The sequence below is a fragment of the Miscanthus floridulus genome, chromosome 7 (genome assembly GCF_019320115.1).
Source record: "Miscanthus floridulus cultivar M001 chromosome 7, ASM1932011v1, whole genome shotgun sequence".
NCBI classification, from domain to species: Eukaryota; Viridiplantae; Streptophyta; class Magnoliopsida; order Poales; family Poaceae; genus Miscanthus; species Miscanthus floridulus.
This window is the reverse complement of record NC_089586.1, coordinates 95,272,369-95,288,836: the sequence shown is the minus strand read 5'-3', so window position 1 is coordinate 95,288,836 and position 16,468 is coordinate 95,272,369. Positions and strand designations below refer to the sequence as shown.

At 40.4% G+C, this 16,468-nt stretch overlaps 1 protein-coding gene across 1 annotated transcript; it reads left to right on the top strand.

The window, feature by feature from the left end:
- The first annotated feature begins 359 nt into the window (after nucleotides 1–359).
- Nucleotides 360–6,522, top strand: LOC136465885 (uncharacterized). Its single transcript, XM_066464449.1, has 3 exons — nucleotides 360–838; nucleotides 928–1,709; nucleotides 6,458–6,522. Exons 1-3 carry the CDS (start codon nucleotides 360–362, stop codon nucleotides 6,520–6,522), a joined length of 1,326 nt encoding a protein of 441 aa, XP_066320546.1.
- The last annotated feature ends 9,946 nt before the right edge of the window (nucleotides 6,523–16,468 follow it).

Sequence of the window (16,468 nt, the reverse complement as noted above, 5' to 3'; positions counted from 1 at the left end):
ATGAAATGTACTCTCGCTTAAATATCATTGTAGAGGAAGTTAATGGGCTTTGACTCACACAATTGCAACCATCCGATGCGGTGAGAAAGATCTTGTGTGTTCTTCCCATTGACAAATATGGGCACATTGTCACCGTACTTCATCAAGGAGATCTTTCCAATGCTACACCAACTCAAATATTAGGAAAGATTAATGCTCATGAGATGTACATGCATATTACACCACAAGATGGCTCTCTCTCTTCAAACAAGTAGAAGGAATTGGATTTCAAGGCTAGTCAAGAGAGGAAAGGCAAAGCAAAAGTTGAAGCTTCCTTTGATAGCTCAAGTGAAGAGGTAGATGACACCAACATTGCTCTCATGGTGAGAAGGACCACCAAGATGCTAAAGAAGCTAAACAAGAATGGTGTCAAGTTTGATTCAAAGAAGAAGAAATTATTCACTAGTAGCAAGAGGAAGCCTATCTCGGAAATGGATTGCTACAATTGTGGTGAACTTGGTCATCTAGCTCATCAATGTCCTAAGCCCAAAAAAGATAAATTCAAGAAGAAGTACAAGGACAACAAAGATGACTCAAGTGATGATGAGAAGAAGAGAGAAAAGCCATACAAGAAGAAAGATGGAAAGAAGAAGCAATATCACAAGAAGAAAAATGGCAAGGCCTACATTGTTGGTGATGGGCTCACGGATATTGAATCATCAAGTGGCTCATCCGGAGAAGATATTGATGATGAAAAAGAAAGAGTGGCCGCTCTTGTTATTGGGAGTTCATTACCTCCACCTCCACACCACCATCATCCTCTACACACCTATGACTCATGGCCAAGGGTGACCGGAAGGTACAAAGTGATGATGATAGTAGTGATAGTGATAGTGACAATGAATTTGTAGCTCCCTCTTATGATGAACTAGTTGAATTGTTAAATAGCTACACTAAAATCATAAGAAAAACAAGAGCCAAAAATGACAAACTTGAGCTCGAAAAAGAATCTCTCTTAGCTAAGTATGAAATGGCTCAAAAAGCTAGTGATGAGCTTAGAGATGAAAATAAGGTTGTGTCATCCTCCCTCAAAGAGCTCAAAGCCAACATAAAAGAGCTTAAACAAAACCATGATAAACTTGAGGAGATACACAAAGAGCTTAACACTACATATGACTTGCTAAAAGATGATTATACTACTCTCAAAGTCAATCATGACAATCTTGTTATTGCAGATGAATATCTATACAATGAGCCGCATGATGCTACTAACCTTGTTGCTAAGATTGATATAGCTACATCATATGATGATTTGATTGATGAGTATGTTGAGCAAGGATCTAGTGGCAAAGGCAAGCAAGTGGTTGTGGCCGAACACTATGATGACTATGTCAAGATCAAGAATGAGAATGAGAAGCTAAAGAAAGATCTTGAAAAGCTATCAACCACCAACTCAATTGTCATAGAGACACAAGATGGTGACTACAACATGGCTATTGACATTGAGAAGCTTCAAGAAGAAAACAAGAAGCTCAAGATTGAGAAGACTCACCTTGCCACCGGGTTTGAGAAGTTCACAAGAGGTCACAATCTCCAAAGTGAGCTACTCATGAACACCGTGATGAAGAATGATAAGAGTGGTATTGGCTACAAGGCAAATCAAATGAAGAAGGCCAAGGCTCAATATCAAGCTCAACATCAACACAAGTCAAAGCCAAAGCCAAAGAGATGTATTGAGTGTGGACAAGAAGGTCACTTTGCTCATGAGTGCAAGACTCTACCACCACAACCATTGCCCAAGCATGCTAGACCTTTTGCCTTCAATGCTCATTATATGGTTAGAAAGGACACAAAAGGAAGACCCCATGTTGTGTTTCTAGGTCCACCCAACAAGAATAGGCCTAGGCAAATATGGGTAGCAAAGTCACTAGTTGAGAGAATTGTTGGCCCCCGTCAAGTGTGGGTGCCTAAACATCAAGCTTGATCTCTTGTGTATGTAGGTGAACTACAAGACTGGTGGAAGTCATTGGGTTATTGATAGTGGTTGCACTCAACATATGACCGGTGACCCTCATATGTTCACCTCACTAGATGAAGATGTGGATGATCAAGAAAGGATTACATTCGATGACAATTCAAAAGGAAAAGTGCAAGGGTTGGGCAAAGTTGCAATATCAAATGACCACTCAATTTCAAATGTACTTCTAGTTGCTTCATTGTGCTTCAACTTGCTATCCGTTGGAAAATTATGTGATCTTGGCTTTCAATGTATTCACCGAGAAAGAAGTGGTTGTATCAAAGAAGGATGATGATCAAGTCATATTCAAAGGGATTTAGATACAACAACTTATATCTAGTGGATTTCACCTCTGATGATGCAAATTTAAGGACATGCCTATTCACCAAATCATCACTTGGGTGAAAACTGTTGTTCAGTTGTCATTAGTGGTTTTATATGCTTCTTTTTCTTTTGATATGATGTGCAATGAATTCCAAGACCGTTTTAGGTTTGGTCACGTGGGAATATATATTCTATACATTGAGTGAACTAATTTCTATACACTAGGGTGTCACATTTCTATACACTAGTGTGTCAACTTTTCACAAAATTTTCCTAGAGCACACATCTATGCATTGCAAGAACACTTTTTGTGACACACATTGTTGCAAGAGTATGTACCTAGTACATGTAACACCCCTAGTGTTAAGCATGCATTTGCACTTGCATTTCAGGAGCATAAGCATCATTTATGCATACATGAACATCACATCAAATAATAAGGAAAACATTGCTTTGCAACAAACCTTGTGATGATATGTTTCAATGTGTGCCTATGCCATGCTCATGATTGTCATTCCATGTGTGTCTTTGTTTGGTTACCAAACAAACTTAGAAATGTTTAGGGTGCAAAATGAGGTCATGTTTATGTTAAGTACTTTGCTTAATCAAGTCATTAAGTCATAGTTGACCTAGGTAGGCCCTAGAGTAGTTTTGTTTGACCTAGCATAAAAGTGTTGCTATAATGCTTTCTGCTAGTGGGTCCTTAAGGAAACGTGTAGATAATTTTATAAGGAACAAAAGTTATCTTTGGGTCAACTCATGAAAATGCCTTCAACATGCTCAAAATTTGCTCCAAAGTCAAAATGAAGGTTGTTTTAGAAAAGTTCTAAAATCTCCCTAAGTCATTTTCATAGAAATATTCTTTGGAAATTTGTAATTCAAAAACTAGGCAAAATTTGACTGTGACTCCTTAATAAGAAATGTTCTTCTCTTCAAAATCTACAACTTTGATTTTAGGACCAAATCTTGAAAATGCTTCTAAAATGCTTTAAAATGGGACTTTAGTGCTATTTTGGGATTTTTGAAAATAGAAATTAAAAAAAAAGAAAGGCGCATTCCCCTCAGCTTCGACCCAGCAGCAAAGTTGGCCTGGCCCACATCCACGCCCGAGCGCCTACACATGCGCTCGTGCCCGCCTTGCCCCGACCGTCGCTCGCCGCGTGGCGGCCGGCCACCGGCGGCGAGGGGCGATGGCCGTCCCAACCGGCCACGCTTGGCCATTATGGCCGGTCCGCACGTCGTGCCCTGCTCCACTCCATTCTGTCCCCCTCCACTTCTCCTTCCTTGCTCGCACCCGCAGCGCAGCCGCAGCTACAGGAGCATGCTACCGTTGCTCCGCCGGTGAAATCCGTCGTCGGTGCTCCACCTCACCTCCCGCGCGCACGCACGTTGCTCTGCCTCGCCTTCCTCTACCTTGTCGTCCAACTCGCAGCCGCCATCATCCTTGGGTAAGGGCCAAGCGGCTGGTTCTCTCGCGCCATCGCTCATCGGAGCGCGCCAGCGCTTGCGCTCACCGTGGGTAGCTCCGCTCTGCCTCCCTTTCCCTCCTCTTCCGCGTCCACCGGAGTCGCCTTGGTGCGGGGTTGCTCGCGCGCCCCTCGCCTGGCCTTGTCATGGCCGGAGACGGCCAGCCATTGGTGAGCCACGCCATTGTCCTGCCATGGCTGCCGTCGAGCACGCTCACCTGCGTCTGCGCCGCCGTCTTCTAGCCCAGCTAGTGTGGCTCGTCGAGTAGGTCATGTAGGTGGTGGTCGTGCCACTGGAGACCTCGCCGACGAGGACTCGTCGGTCAACGGCAGCCCCTGCTCGGCTCTGGCTGACACGTGGGACCGCATGACCCGCAGGTCCCGACCACCAGTGTCCGCGGGTGCACTGAACCGGGTGCACCCAGTGTTTAGAGTTCATTTGAATTTCAAAAATGATTTCTAGAAAATTGGTTTAATGCTTCCAAAAATCATAACTCGAGTTATAGGTGTCCAAAATTTGTGCAAATTTTGTTGTGTTTGTCTTGAATAGATCTACAGTTTAAAAATATGAAATGTCATTTTTGTGATACTGTTCTGTGGGGCTTTATTTAATTTGTCAATTGCTTGATAACTTGGAAAATGCATAAGTAATTATAGGACAGTCAGAAAAATGTAATTCCAATTTTGTTAGTCTTGTGTTGATGTGTAGATTCTATGAAAAATATATTTCATGCATGTACTGTGGAAGAATATGGCTAAGTGAATTAAGTGGATTTAATGCTGATTTCTTGTAAATTTGGTAGGGCCAAAAATATGTGAAACATGTGCATGTGAAATATTTTCTATAGTATTAATATGATGTGTAGATAGTGGGAAAAATATGAAATCTGTTGTTTGACACTTTTCATAGTACAAAGTATTTTCATGTGCATTTATGCCTGACAGATTGTCATTTTTGTGTAGGCTAAAATACTTATCAATTTAACCTGAAATTTTTATGGCAGGCTCCTGTAGACCTGAGTAAGTTACTGTAAATTTTCCAGATTTTTCTGAGTAATAGAATGTAGTGGCTCTATTATGTCCTTTTGTTAAAAGATGATGATTAAGACTTTAATGAACTAGTCTTGAACATGCATGATACTTTTGCATATCTTTGGATTGTGTGTGACCTGCTGGTATGTTTGATTGAGCTTAGTTTGTAGTTCACATATGCAGCAAGTAGTTAGTTAATTGGTCTACTTGTATGTAAGTATGCATGCTTTGTTTGTGGTATGAAGTAAATAACTAGAGAGGAGATTTGCACCTACTCGGTAAAATAAAGTGAAATTGATCACCATCAGTTCATATTCATTCATAAATTCATGATTCATCATGTGCAAGCATCCACGCTTACATATGCATATGCATTCATACAGGATCGTTGGAGGAACTGACACCCGCGGAGTACGGAGTTCCCGAGGAGGCCGTGTAGTAGGAGGTGCCATCTCAGGGAGAACCTGAGGCCGGGGAGCAAGACAGTGATTTACCAGAGTGCCAGGACCATCAACCTTTATCCTTTCTGAAAGGCAAGCCCCGAACCATTTTACTCCCTATGGTTTGCAAATATCTAACTTGCGTCCTTTTATGTTTGATGCATTATGTTATAGGAGTTGCTTGAAACCGTTGATGCATATCTACTATTCTATATTCCTTGACTACCATGAGATATCCTGTTACCCTGTTAAGTCTAGCATTAGAATATGTATATGCTTAGCCATGCTTAGACCGTTAGAAGTGGGTGATTTCCTGTCACCTACGCTTTAGGTGAATAAATAGTTATGTTTTGCTATGTTGCTATCATGGAAGATAACCATATGTGGTTGGATAAGTGGGGACCGGGCAGAATGTTGGGCAGCAAGGCATGGGTCTTGTGTGCTGGTAGTTTCCATCTGTGTCAATTAAGGACCGTACCATTGTCGGCCCTCAGTCTTTTTGAATGCATGCCTCACATTTAGCTGGCTGGATAACTCTTTCCGACCACGAAGCCTAGTAGCTCTATTCGGACCAGTGACTGAGATGCTGCCAAGACCACCTCGGGCCAGTTGACCGTGGGCAAGAATGCGCTGACAACCCCAAAGTACAGTGGGCAGGCATGACTTGATCGACCTAGCGCTGGAACAACCCTAGGTGTAGAGGGTGCATGGCAATCCCGCGACATCATCTGAATAGTACCAAGGGTGACCTAAAGCGACCCTAATGGGGGAAGCGTGGTTTGTGGGGGGGATAAATCACCAGCTGGTTAGTAATCGATTCGAATCGCCATCGCTCCTGGATAGTGAGCAACTGGACTGAGTTACTTCATCGTAGTAATGTGGTATGGAAAACAATGATGGTTATAATGATGATGTTGAAAAGGCTAAACCGGATATGGTTACTATTGATTGATTATAACTAATCAAGTGGATGATTTAGTATAGCTACTCACTTAGTATAATCAGGTTTCAACTATAATCTACCACTAAATACTTAACTGAATCCTTATCTTATAGTATGCTTTTCCGCAAAATGAGTCAAGCTAGCCCACTTACATAAAGCCTTGCATACTCCTTGGTGTCGACTTATTTTGGTTTAAGACGGGTAAGTCTAGCTGAGTACCTTCTCATACTCAGGGTGCTATTTCCATTTGTTGCAGATGGTGAGATGTACTATGGCTATTGTAAGAACTACTTCTACCCTGCTATGGGCGATGAAGAGTAGGACCCAAGGCAAGGGTCATTCTGCGTTTCTTACCTCAGTTGCTTTTGTTGGAGGAGACCGCAGTCTGGCACTACTTTATTTGAACTCTTGGTGTGTGTTGCTTTCGCTATATTTCTATTCGAACTCCGATGTATTTGGAACTTTGTGTAAAGTTTATGTAAGCATGTGAACTATAATCGCTGAACTATTACGATCGATTGAATCGATAAGGTAGCTATAGGGATTTACAAGCAAAAGATTTTGAGACAATGGCAAAGAGACGTTACGTGACACCAGATCACCTGTAGGAGAGGCAATCGGGGGGGGGTCCAACATGGAATTGGGTATGGTCTCCACACTTGACAATGTATAAACCATGGTCAAAGGCTAGCATTCGCTAGAGCTTAACTTGGTTGGTCGATCAAACAAGGGCATTCTCCAAAAGGTAGCGGACGTCCAAGGCCTAAGCAAACATATAAGGGAACTACACTAGGGCCTACAGTTCAAGCAAGGTATAGATACACAAACGTTCAAGGGCTAGCAACCACGTCTATAGGCTCAGGCTCCCAAGAGAGAACCTAATTAGAGACAACAACCATGCGATTACGTAACTTTAGCATTGTTCTAGGATAAAGCTCTTCAACACTCGTATGCTCACCGAGGACAACTAAGGTGACAACTATGACATTTCCTAGATAACAAGCATCCGCACAATCATCACAATTAAGCAGACACTTGAGAAATTCAATCAAGTTAGCTTAAGTAACCAATACTAAGCACAAGGCTCACACCTAACAAGTATTTATCAAACAAGAACTAACTACAAGTTTAGCCAAATAAAAACATGCTAAAGTAACCAACTTAGTATATACACAGAGCCTAGACAGCAACGTAGCAGGCACATGTTTCCAACATAACTGAAGTTGTAGACATCAAACAAAGGTTATCCAAGACATTTTTGAAATATTAGGAAGTTTTCCACAACTTTGTTATTCACAGCAAAAGTTAATTCATAGGTTAACATTACCAAACCTGCCAATCATTCAGGTGTGCACAAACATGGATAGAAAACTGACATGAACTTCAGAGATAAGTAACTGGAGTTCTAGGGAGCCAACAAACATGACCCTTAACTTTACTGAAAGCTTATTAAGTTATCTAAAACTTTTTTTATTATCATACCAAGATAATTCTACAGCCAATAGGGCAAAACAGCACAAAGAAGACATCCCTGTCCCGATTTGGGACAGATTCTAGCATTCCACTTTGAAAGCTCATAACTGGAGATTTAGACCACCAAAAGTAGTGATCTTTAACATTTTGGAAAGCTTAACAAGAGTACTACACTTCATCTATTATGTCCAAGACATGATTTTTATAAGCATACAGGTGGAATAAACCAAACATTCAGATCTATTCAGATCATGGGCAGAACCTGATAACAAAATTCTAACATCAATAACTCCTAAACCATCAGGCCTATAGACATGAAATTTTAGGACAAGCAAGATCAAGAAGTTGGCTAAATCTTTGGTATTCACTACATTCACATAAAACACTATTATAACCACAAAAACATCACTACACCCAAAACTATTCTTGCGGCCAACGTTCAGTGCATACAAAACAAGATTTCCCTTTGTTTTGTTAACAAGAGAGCACACAACAACATTATTCTAGTAACTCCAAACATTCTTACTTTAGACCAATCAATAATTTAGTTTAGACATAAGAATCACAATTACTTAAGTGAGATCTAAAGCATTTGCAAGAACCAGCATGACCAACATATCCACCACTTGACTAAACTAGAGGACATTTATAAGTTCAAGCATGTAACCTTAATTATTTCGATCAAGGCTAAGCACACACTATTTCAAGCACTTCCTATTCAAGTAGCATGGAACAAGGCATTCTTGACTGACTCCATACAAGGAAGATAGTACATCACAACCATCACAAGTTACTTATAATTAGGACAAAGGTGAGAGGAGCATAGTTATATGCACAAAGCAACAATCATGATGATGCATGCTTCATCCTATTTGTCCTCACAAGATTGCTAGCCTAAGGTGGCAATCATGTTCTATGTCAGTGGCATAACACGCACTCTCTCGATATATAGCTAGTTGTCAGCTATATTGAACTTACGAATTCGTGGTTAGCGTACTTGCAGAAAACTCATTTCAGCCCAAACCAACATGATATATATAGCACCCAATGAAGGCAGTAAACTAAGATACTCTCCATATATACATCCCCAGATATATATACTTCAGTATCCAAAGCTACCCGATAGATATACCCACAATTAAGTACCTTCATATATACATGTGTGTAACATGTAAATATTCTAGTAACCACAACTAACTCTCCCCTAGACCAACGGTTGGACGATCATGCTCTCACAACTCACACTTACCTGAGCATAGAGGTAGTTGATCTATACATTACCACCCAAGCGGATGGCATCCATACAATAGCACGCCATATGGATGACGAAATAGAAACAAGAAATTACCCTTCCCAAGTTAGTACTTAAATAAGCCACCTAAGAGTCCTTATTTGGGCATAAGGGATATGACCACTGGCATACTTAGATAAAAATTTCAGATTTGAACACACCTATATATAAGTGGCTATAAGTTGTCAAAACTGATTTTCGGAAACAAAAACCTTTGTTTTAAATACACATAGGACATGTTTAATGTTGAACCTACTCCGATGTATGTTGAACGACTTGTGAAATGGATGTAACATATGACTTATTATGTTGAATCACTATGATCTTGGCTTGTACATTGGTTGGTTTGAAATCCCTCGTGATTTCACTGGACTACCGGAATTATAGGAGCTTAAGTATGGGAATTTAATTGCTCCGGCGATTGTTTTTGTACTTGTGTTCTTATAATTTGGGCGGTTCCATGACAGCTGGTATCGGAGCCAGGTTTGTTCACAAAGTTTGAAAAGCAGTCCTTTCCAATGTGGCTTGAGTACAACCTTTCATAAGGGATGAGATCATAGACGACAACATCCTCTGAGGCTATGGGAAACTGACTAACTGATAGACAATGTCTACCGGTCATAACTGACCAGTCATTTAATGCCAACTGATGGAAAGCTACATAATGTTCCATGTGTGCAGTTCTCTTTCTCTGATAACAACACTGTATTATCTGGGTCTACTGAGTGAGTGGTGAATGTGATAGCTGACTCTATCGACTTGACATTCTCGATGATCATTATTTAAGGAAATCCTCATATCCAAACGGCAACAGTCATCTAGGTTGGATCTAATGCAACCTCTTGGGTAAAAACACATATAAGGTACCAAAGGCAAGTTAGCATTGGAGAACCATTGACGCAGAAGAATGTTAGTGAGGCTTGGAGGACAACAAAAGTTGCAAGTAATCACAAAACTAGGGACTAGTTAACTACCAAGTAGGTTGAGTACAATTTGCCTTCATGGTGTAGTTGCACAGCAAGTTGGGTTGACTTGCATCATAGCAAAACCAGCTTTCTTACTACATTTGTCGTCGAGGCTTCCATTCTAAGGCCAATCAATATCTTAAAACAATAATCCAAAAATCTACGGTTTGACACCTTTCTAATTACTTTCGAATTCAAGGACACAATTTGACTTCTAGAACATCTTGACTGCTCACACATTGCTGATCTAAGAGGGCAAAAGCAAGGCACATAGGGGTGCAATTAGTCTTCTCAAGGGTATAGAGGGTTGTCTAACTACAAGACACCTACCTGTTGTAATTTCTTGGCATGAATTACCAACACAACCGTCTAATGCAAAGGATCTCGCGCTCGAGCTCCGCCTCAACCAAGCGCACCTCCCGCGCCACCATTTTGCCAAGGTGAGGGCTGTTCTAGCCATGAATTCCTCACTAGAGCTCTGCTCTCCCTTTCTCTCTGTCTCCGAAGCTCTTACGCACCCTACATGGCCTCGCCATGGCCGGCAACGGCGTTTCCACCGCCACGCCTTGCCGCCGAGCCACCATGGGCAATGGTGAGATCGATTTTGAGCTCCCCTAGCCCTGCCGCTTGCACTACTATGTCTGCCTTGGCACGGTGGTCTCGGTGGTGGTGACCTCGTCACCGGCCACCTCGCCGACGATGAGCTCGCACCAGTTAGCGCTGCCCCTATTTTGGTTAGACCGACAGGTGGGGCTAGCTGACCCGCGAGGGTGTGCACGTCAGTGCCTCAGCGTAGGCCTAGGTGCACTGCACCGGGTGCACCTAGCACTTAAGCCGTCAGATTTAAAAAAAATGAAAATGAATTTCTAGAAATTGTATAAATGCTTTAAAAAATCATATCTTGGTGAAAATTGCTCCAAATTGGATGAGACAAATTTTGTTAGGTTTCTTGGGAGTACATGTACAGTATAAAAATATTGCATATCATTTTTGAGATACTTTTATGTAGAGCTTTATTTAATTTTTGAAAATGCTATTATCTTAGGAAATGCATAGTAAATCATATATGTATTAGAAAAATGCGATTCCAATTTTGTTAGTCTAGTTTTGGGATTTACTTTCTATGAAAAATATATGACATGCATGTTCTATGGAAAAATATTGCTAGGTAATTTATGTGTATTAATTGTTGTTTTCTTGTAAAATTGCTAGGGCTAAAAATATGAATAATACATGTATATGAAACTTTTTCTACAGTGATTCTATACTATGTAGATGGTGGAAAAAATATAAAATCTGTTGTTTGACACTTTTCATAGTACAAAGTATTTTCATGTGCTTAATTACTATGCTTGTTGGCTTTTTAGTATAGGTTGTTATACTTATCCAATTGAGGTGAACATTTGATGATAGACTCCAGTAGACCTAAGGAGGTTACTATAATTTTCTCAAATTTTTATGAGTTCAAAAAATATAGGTTGTTGTTATAGCCTTTGTTTAAATTGGAGTTAAATTAAGATTTACTTAATGCATGTTTAGTTAAAGGTGTTGTTTTGGTGTATCTTTGAAGCACTAAATTACCTATTGGTATGAGTACCATATTCGTAATGTGTGATATGTATGCTTGTCTTGTTTGTTATATTTTCTATCTTACCCGAGAGGAGATTTGCACCTACTCGGTAAAATAGAAATGAAATTGTTCATCTACATGCAAGCATTCATGCTCATCATACCTCATTTCCATCCTATGCATGACTTTCATAATCACACATACCTATGCATCATATAGGATCGTAGGAGGCAGTTCTGGTAGCAGTGCCACAGGAGCAGGTTGGGGTCGAACCATAGGAGATCTAGGCACAGGAGGTGCCGGAGGCTGAGGAGCCAGGAGAGCAACTTCCCAAGTGTGTGGACCAGCAGCCTAGCTCATTCAAAAGAGGCAAGCCCCGAAGCACTTTAAGTCTCCTACTTTATAAAGCAATTAACTTTATATAAGTTATATATATTGTTGCATTAAGTATAGGAGTTGAGCGAAACCGTTGATGCATATATTATGTCCTTGTCTACCTTAATATATCTTACCCTGCTAAGTCTAGGACTGAGTTAAATGCTTAGACCTACTTAGACCAGTAGCAGTCAGTGATTTCTGGTCATCGGCAATTATAGGTGGTTACCTGAATACTTAGCTATGGATACTATCACAGAAATAATGAAGTGTTGATGAATAAATGGAGATCGAGCGGAATGTGTAGTGGGCAACCAGACAGGGTTCTAGGGTGCTCATAGTTTTAGCCTATGTCAGTTAAGGACTGATCATTGCTCGTCCCTCTTGTCATGTTGAACGCGTGCCTCACATTTAGCTAGCTGAATAAGTCGTTTCGACCACGAAGCAAATGGCACTATTCGGGCTGGGATCTACACGGGTGCGCGTACTGGTGCTGAAGGGGGTATGATAGGGGCACGAAGAGTGAGCCCAAGGGTAGGTGCGCCCTGATTCCTGGCAGTCGGGCGGTCCCTAGGTACTACAGCTCTAGATTGTCCCACAACGTTTTCCAGAATAGTGTCATTGGGGACCTGTAGCTCACTTGATCGGTGAGTGTGGTTTGTGTGAGGAATAAATCACTAGCTGGTTAGGAATCGATTCGAATCGCCATCACTCCTAGACAGTGAGAACTTGACTCGAGCTACGGCATCACAATAATGATGATGTAACATGGATGGTTATGTGGAATATGTTGGAAATGCTAAACCTAAGATGGTAACTTTGATGTTAATGGTAAATCAAGTGATTGCTTTAGCATAGGTGCTTACCTAGATTAATAGGTTATAATAATGATGATGCAAAAGTACTTAAAATAGTTTATTCATGATAACTTATGCTTTTTGCAAATGAGTCAAGTTAGCCCCCCTAAAAGAAAGCCTTGCATACTCTTTGGTGTCGCTTTATTTCTGTTTAAGTCAGATAAGTCTGGCTGAGTATATTCTCAGTACTTAGGGCTTTGTTCGCATTGTTGTTGCAGATGGTCAGATGTACTATGGTTACTGCATCCACTGTCTCTACCCAGCGATGGGCGACAACTAGGACCAAGGGCGTGGTCATTCCTTACGTCTCATCTATTTGCTTTTGTGGGACTTGATCAGTATATGGCACTGTATTAAACTATGAGTGCGTGTGTGGTTTGAAAACTAAGTGCTTTCGCTACTTATGATGAACTTGGTTTGTAATGACTTTATGTTCTAAACTCTGATGTATTCGAATGAAGTTGCAAACCTGACATAACATATGAATGGTGGCTACTAAACTTGTATGATCTTGGCTTATATGTTGGATGGTCTAAAATCCTATGTGATTTCACGGACTACCGGGTTTGTATGGACTTAAGTACGTGAATTATCTACATCGGTAGGTGATTTTCTTACTTAAGCCTGTATGAATTGGTTGGTTCTGCCACAAGAAACTTCAAAAGAAAACTCACAGCGCGTCTAGCGGTTATTACCCAAGACTTCACAGGCGAACAACAAGACGATCCTAGAACAAACCACCGGTAGGATCATCGAAACCAGATGCAAAGTAATGTTGATTAGGTGGAAACTCATACACGACGTCTTCATCCCCTGATCAACATATTTACCAAGGGTGAGTACATTTATACCCAACAAGACTTATGTGTATATCAATGTAATTAAATACAAGGTTACTCATAAGAAGGGATAACAAAAATGGAAGCATCATAACTAGGTAGAGAGGGCTCCCTATTTAGTCTTAAAGGGAGAGCCCACTCAATTTTCGACAAAAGGCAAAACATCATTCCCACCTTTCATAATAGTAGGAACATGCCACACCCCATTCTTTAAGAAAAAGAATCATGATAGTTTTAAGAAAAGAATTACTTCTACTGGCACAAAGGTACATCCTTAAGAAGAAAATTTACTTCATAGTTTGTACATAGGTAAGCACAAAAAGTTACATTTTAGTGAATGTGCTACTACCTAATTAAATACACCAGGTATGGATAAAGCTTAGAAAAAATATACTAATTACATCTTTGTACATCTCAAAATTACATCAACTAACACTAACTTATATATACCTCAAAAGTTATATCTACTAACAACAAAATTACATCCACTAAGCATAAGTTTCTTCAACAAACCACAAAGTTACATTTACTAACCATAAGTTACATCCGTGATGGCTCTCTCGCAATAAGCTAAATGGATAGTCCTCTCTGTTTAGATTTCCCATAAAAGTAAATTCTTGCTATAAGTAAAGTATAAGGAAAGGATTACTAAGTATAATTTACTAGAATGTAATTGCATAGATGTAAGTATAAAAAAGACATAATACACATAAAGTACCATACTTAACCTCCATGTCACACCTACAAAATGACTACCTCCAAGGCATGAGTATGTTCTTCACCTACAACAATCTTGCATCAATCATAACAATAAAGACAGCCAATTCATAACACCCATAGTCTAAACAAAGATCCATTATTAAGGAGCTGGAGAACGCAAGCACGGCTATTCAAATAGATTATGACTCTGCAGAGTTTGTACACTATACACATGAAATATGAGTGACCATTTATGGCACTAGCTAGCACCTGAATACTCACGAAAGGTGTTCATTGGTATCATACATAGTGGTTTCACTAATTAACATTATTCTTGCCTTCCCTGAAAATTGTAAATCCCCATTACAGGAAACTAAGCACCCTAGAGGCTAATCCTCCTTTACACTGGGTTACTAGTCCTGAAGGCACTAATCATTATGTCAACAAACTTTGACCCCATGCGTATAGCAATGGGAGTCCCTTTAGATACATCCATCCCGGTGGTGTACCTGTAAAAATGCAACCCTAACTTCTAGAATGCAAGAATATCATTAAATTAGTTACTTGACTAATGGTTGTCCTATACCGACTTTCATGGTTGCATGATTATTCCTTAAATCAAGATTTAATTGTACCGATCCTTATGTGATGTGAATAGGTCTCCCAATTCACCATCTTAGTCACCATTATCATAAACATAATCATCACAACATAGCTGAAAGTGCATCAAGACCTCTATGTGGGTTTGGATGATTGATGACAAGCAAATAAAGAACTAATATGTTTAAATGAGTATGTGTGCAGTTCAATCACAATGACATGTTGGTAATGATCCCTGAAAAGGAAAAGGAAATACATATGGCTACCTATGCTCGAAGTTTCTTTTATTTTAATTGAGTACTAGGTATGTCTTACTATTAAGAGGAATATGACGTAAAAAGTGGTGAAAATGACTTGGTGCTCAAAGTTCTAACTCATCATGCATTCCAAAGTCCAACTTGAGAGTTGTTGAAAAGCAAGGTCAGACTTGTCTGACCCCAGGTCGGACTAGTCCGATCTAGGTAGGCTAGACTTTTTTGGCCTCACATTGGACTTCAGAGCTATGCACACAGTCGAGGTCAGACCTATTCGATGCAAACCCTTGGACTCTAGAGCCTAACATGGGCATCTCAAACTTTTAGGTCAGACTTGTTCCACCTAAGTCGGACTCCACAGAGCTGTGCGAGCTCACCCTAGGTTAGACTAGTCTGACTTGAGCTCATGTAGCTCTGTGGAGTCTGACTTAGGTTGGACAAGTCCGACTTTGATAGATTCTAATTTAGCCATTTCAAAGTAGGGTTTAGCCCGATGGTCGGACTTGTCTAACTCTAGGTCAGACTAGTCCTGCCACTAACAATCTCCAATGGTAACATTTGGGCTAAGGCAATAAATAAGCCTCTCTCACCCCCTTTGCTTGGTTATTCACTCACAAAACACAAAGAGCACATCTTGAACACTTTGAGCTCCTCTCTTCTCCCTCTAGATTTGCTACTTTGATTTCTTGAGAGTTTGAGAGAAACCCAGCTCTTTGTGAGCTCCTCAACAGAGACATAGGATCCTTAGTGGGTCTAAACTTTAGGAACAAATCCTTGTCTCCTTTGTGGTTTAATTTCTAGCTCTTTACTTGTTCTTGGTATACTTAGGGTTTGCTTTGTATTTGTGCAATTACTTGCTCTACATCAACTTGTGGAGTATCTCATGCTTTCCCTAGCCTTTATTCATCATGTGCTTGCTTGTAGTTAAGTTGTATATAATTTGTATCAATTCCTAGTTTGTTGATTCATTCCGCTGCTCACGATAGTTGGACTTGTCTTTAGCCAGAACACCTTCTTCTCTTGCCCAGCAATGCTAAACCCTAGTGGCTATGAGACATATGCCTCTTCTTTAAGCAAGCCATTGAGGAATGTCGATTTTACATCCATGTGATGGACTGCCTAGCCATGGTGCGCGGTGAGCGTGAGCATTGTTGGTATTTCTTAATGAATGCAGAAGAATCCACAAGTGCACGGAATTACCGTTGTAGCCTTCACCCAAAAGTATTTAGGATGTCATATTTTCCATAGGGAAAGGAGGTACTTTCTTCAAGATAACTCATCCAAGGACAACACAAGGGTAGAGATAGAAAGGGGTAGAGATGGATTCCTATAGCTTTTGGGTCT

Bases quoted from the DNA above. Each gene is read 5' to 3' on its own strand.
- LOC136465885 (XM_066464449.1), top strand. From the start codon at position 360: ATGGTGAGAAGGACCACCAAGATGCTAAAGAAGCTAAACAAGAATGGT. The intron at 839-927 runs GTACAAAGTGAT...ATTGTTAAATAG, and splicing joins TGGCCAAGGGTGACCGGAAG to CTACACTAAAATCATAAGAA. The intron at 1,710-6,457 runs GTATTGAGTGTG...CATTTGTTGCAG, and splicing joins AAAGCCAAAGCCAAAGAGAT to ATGGTGAGATGTACTATGGC.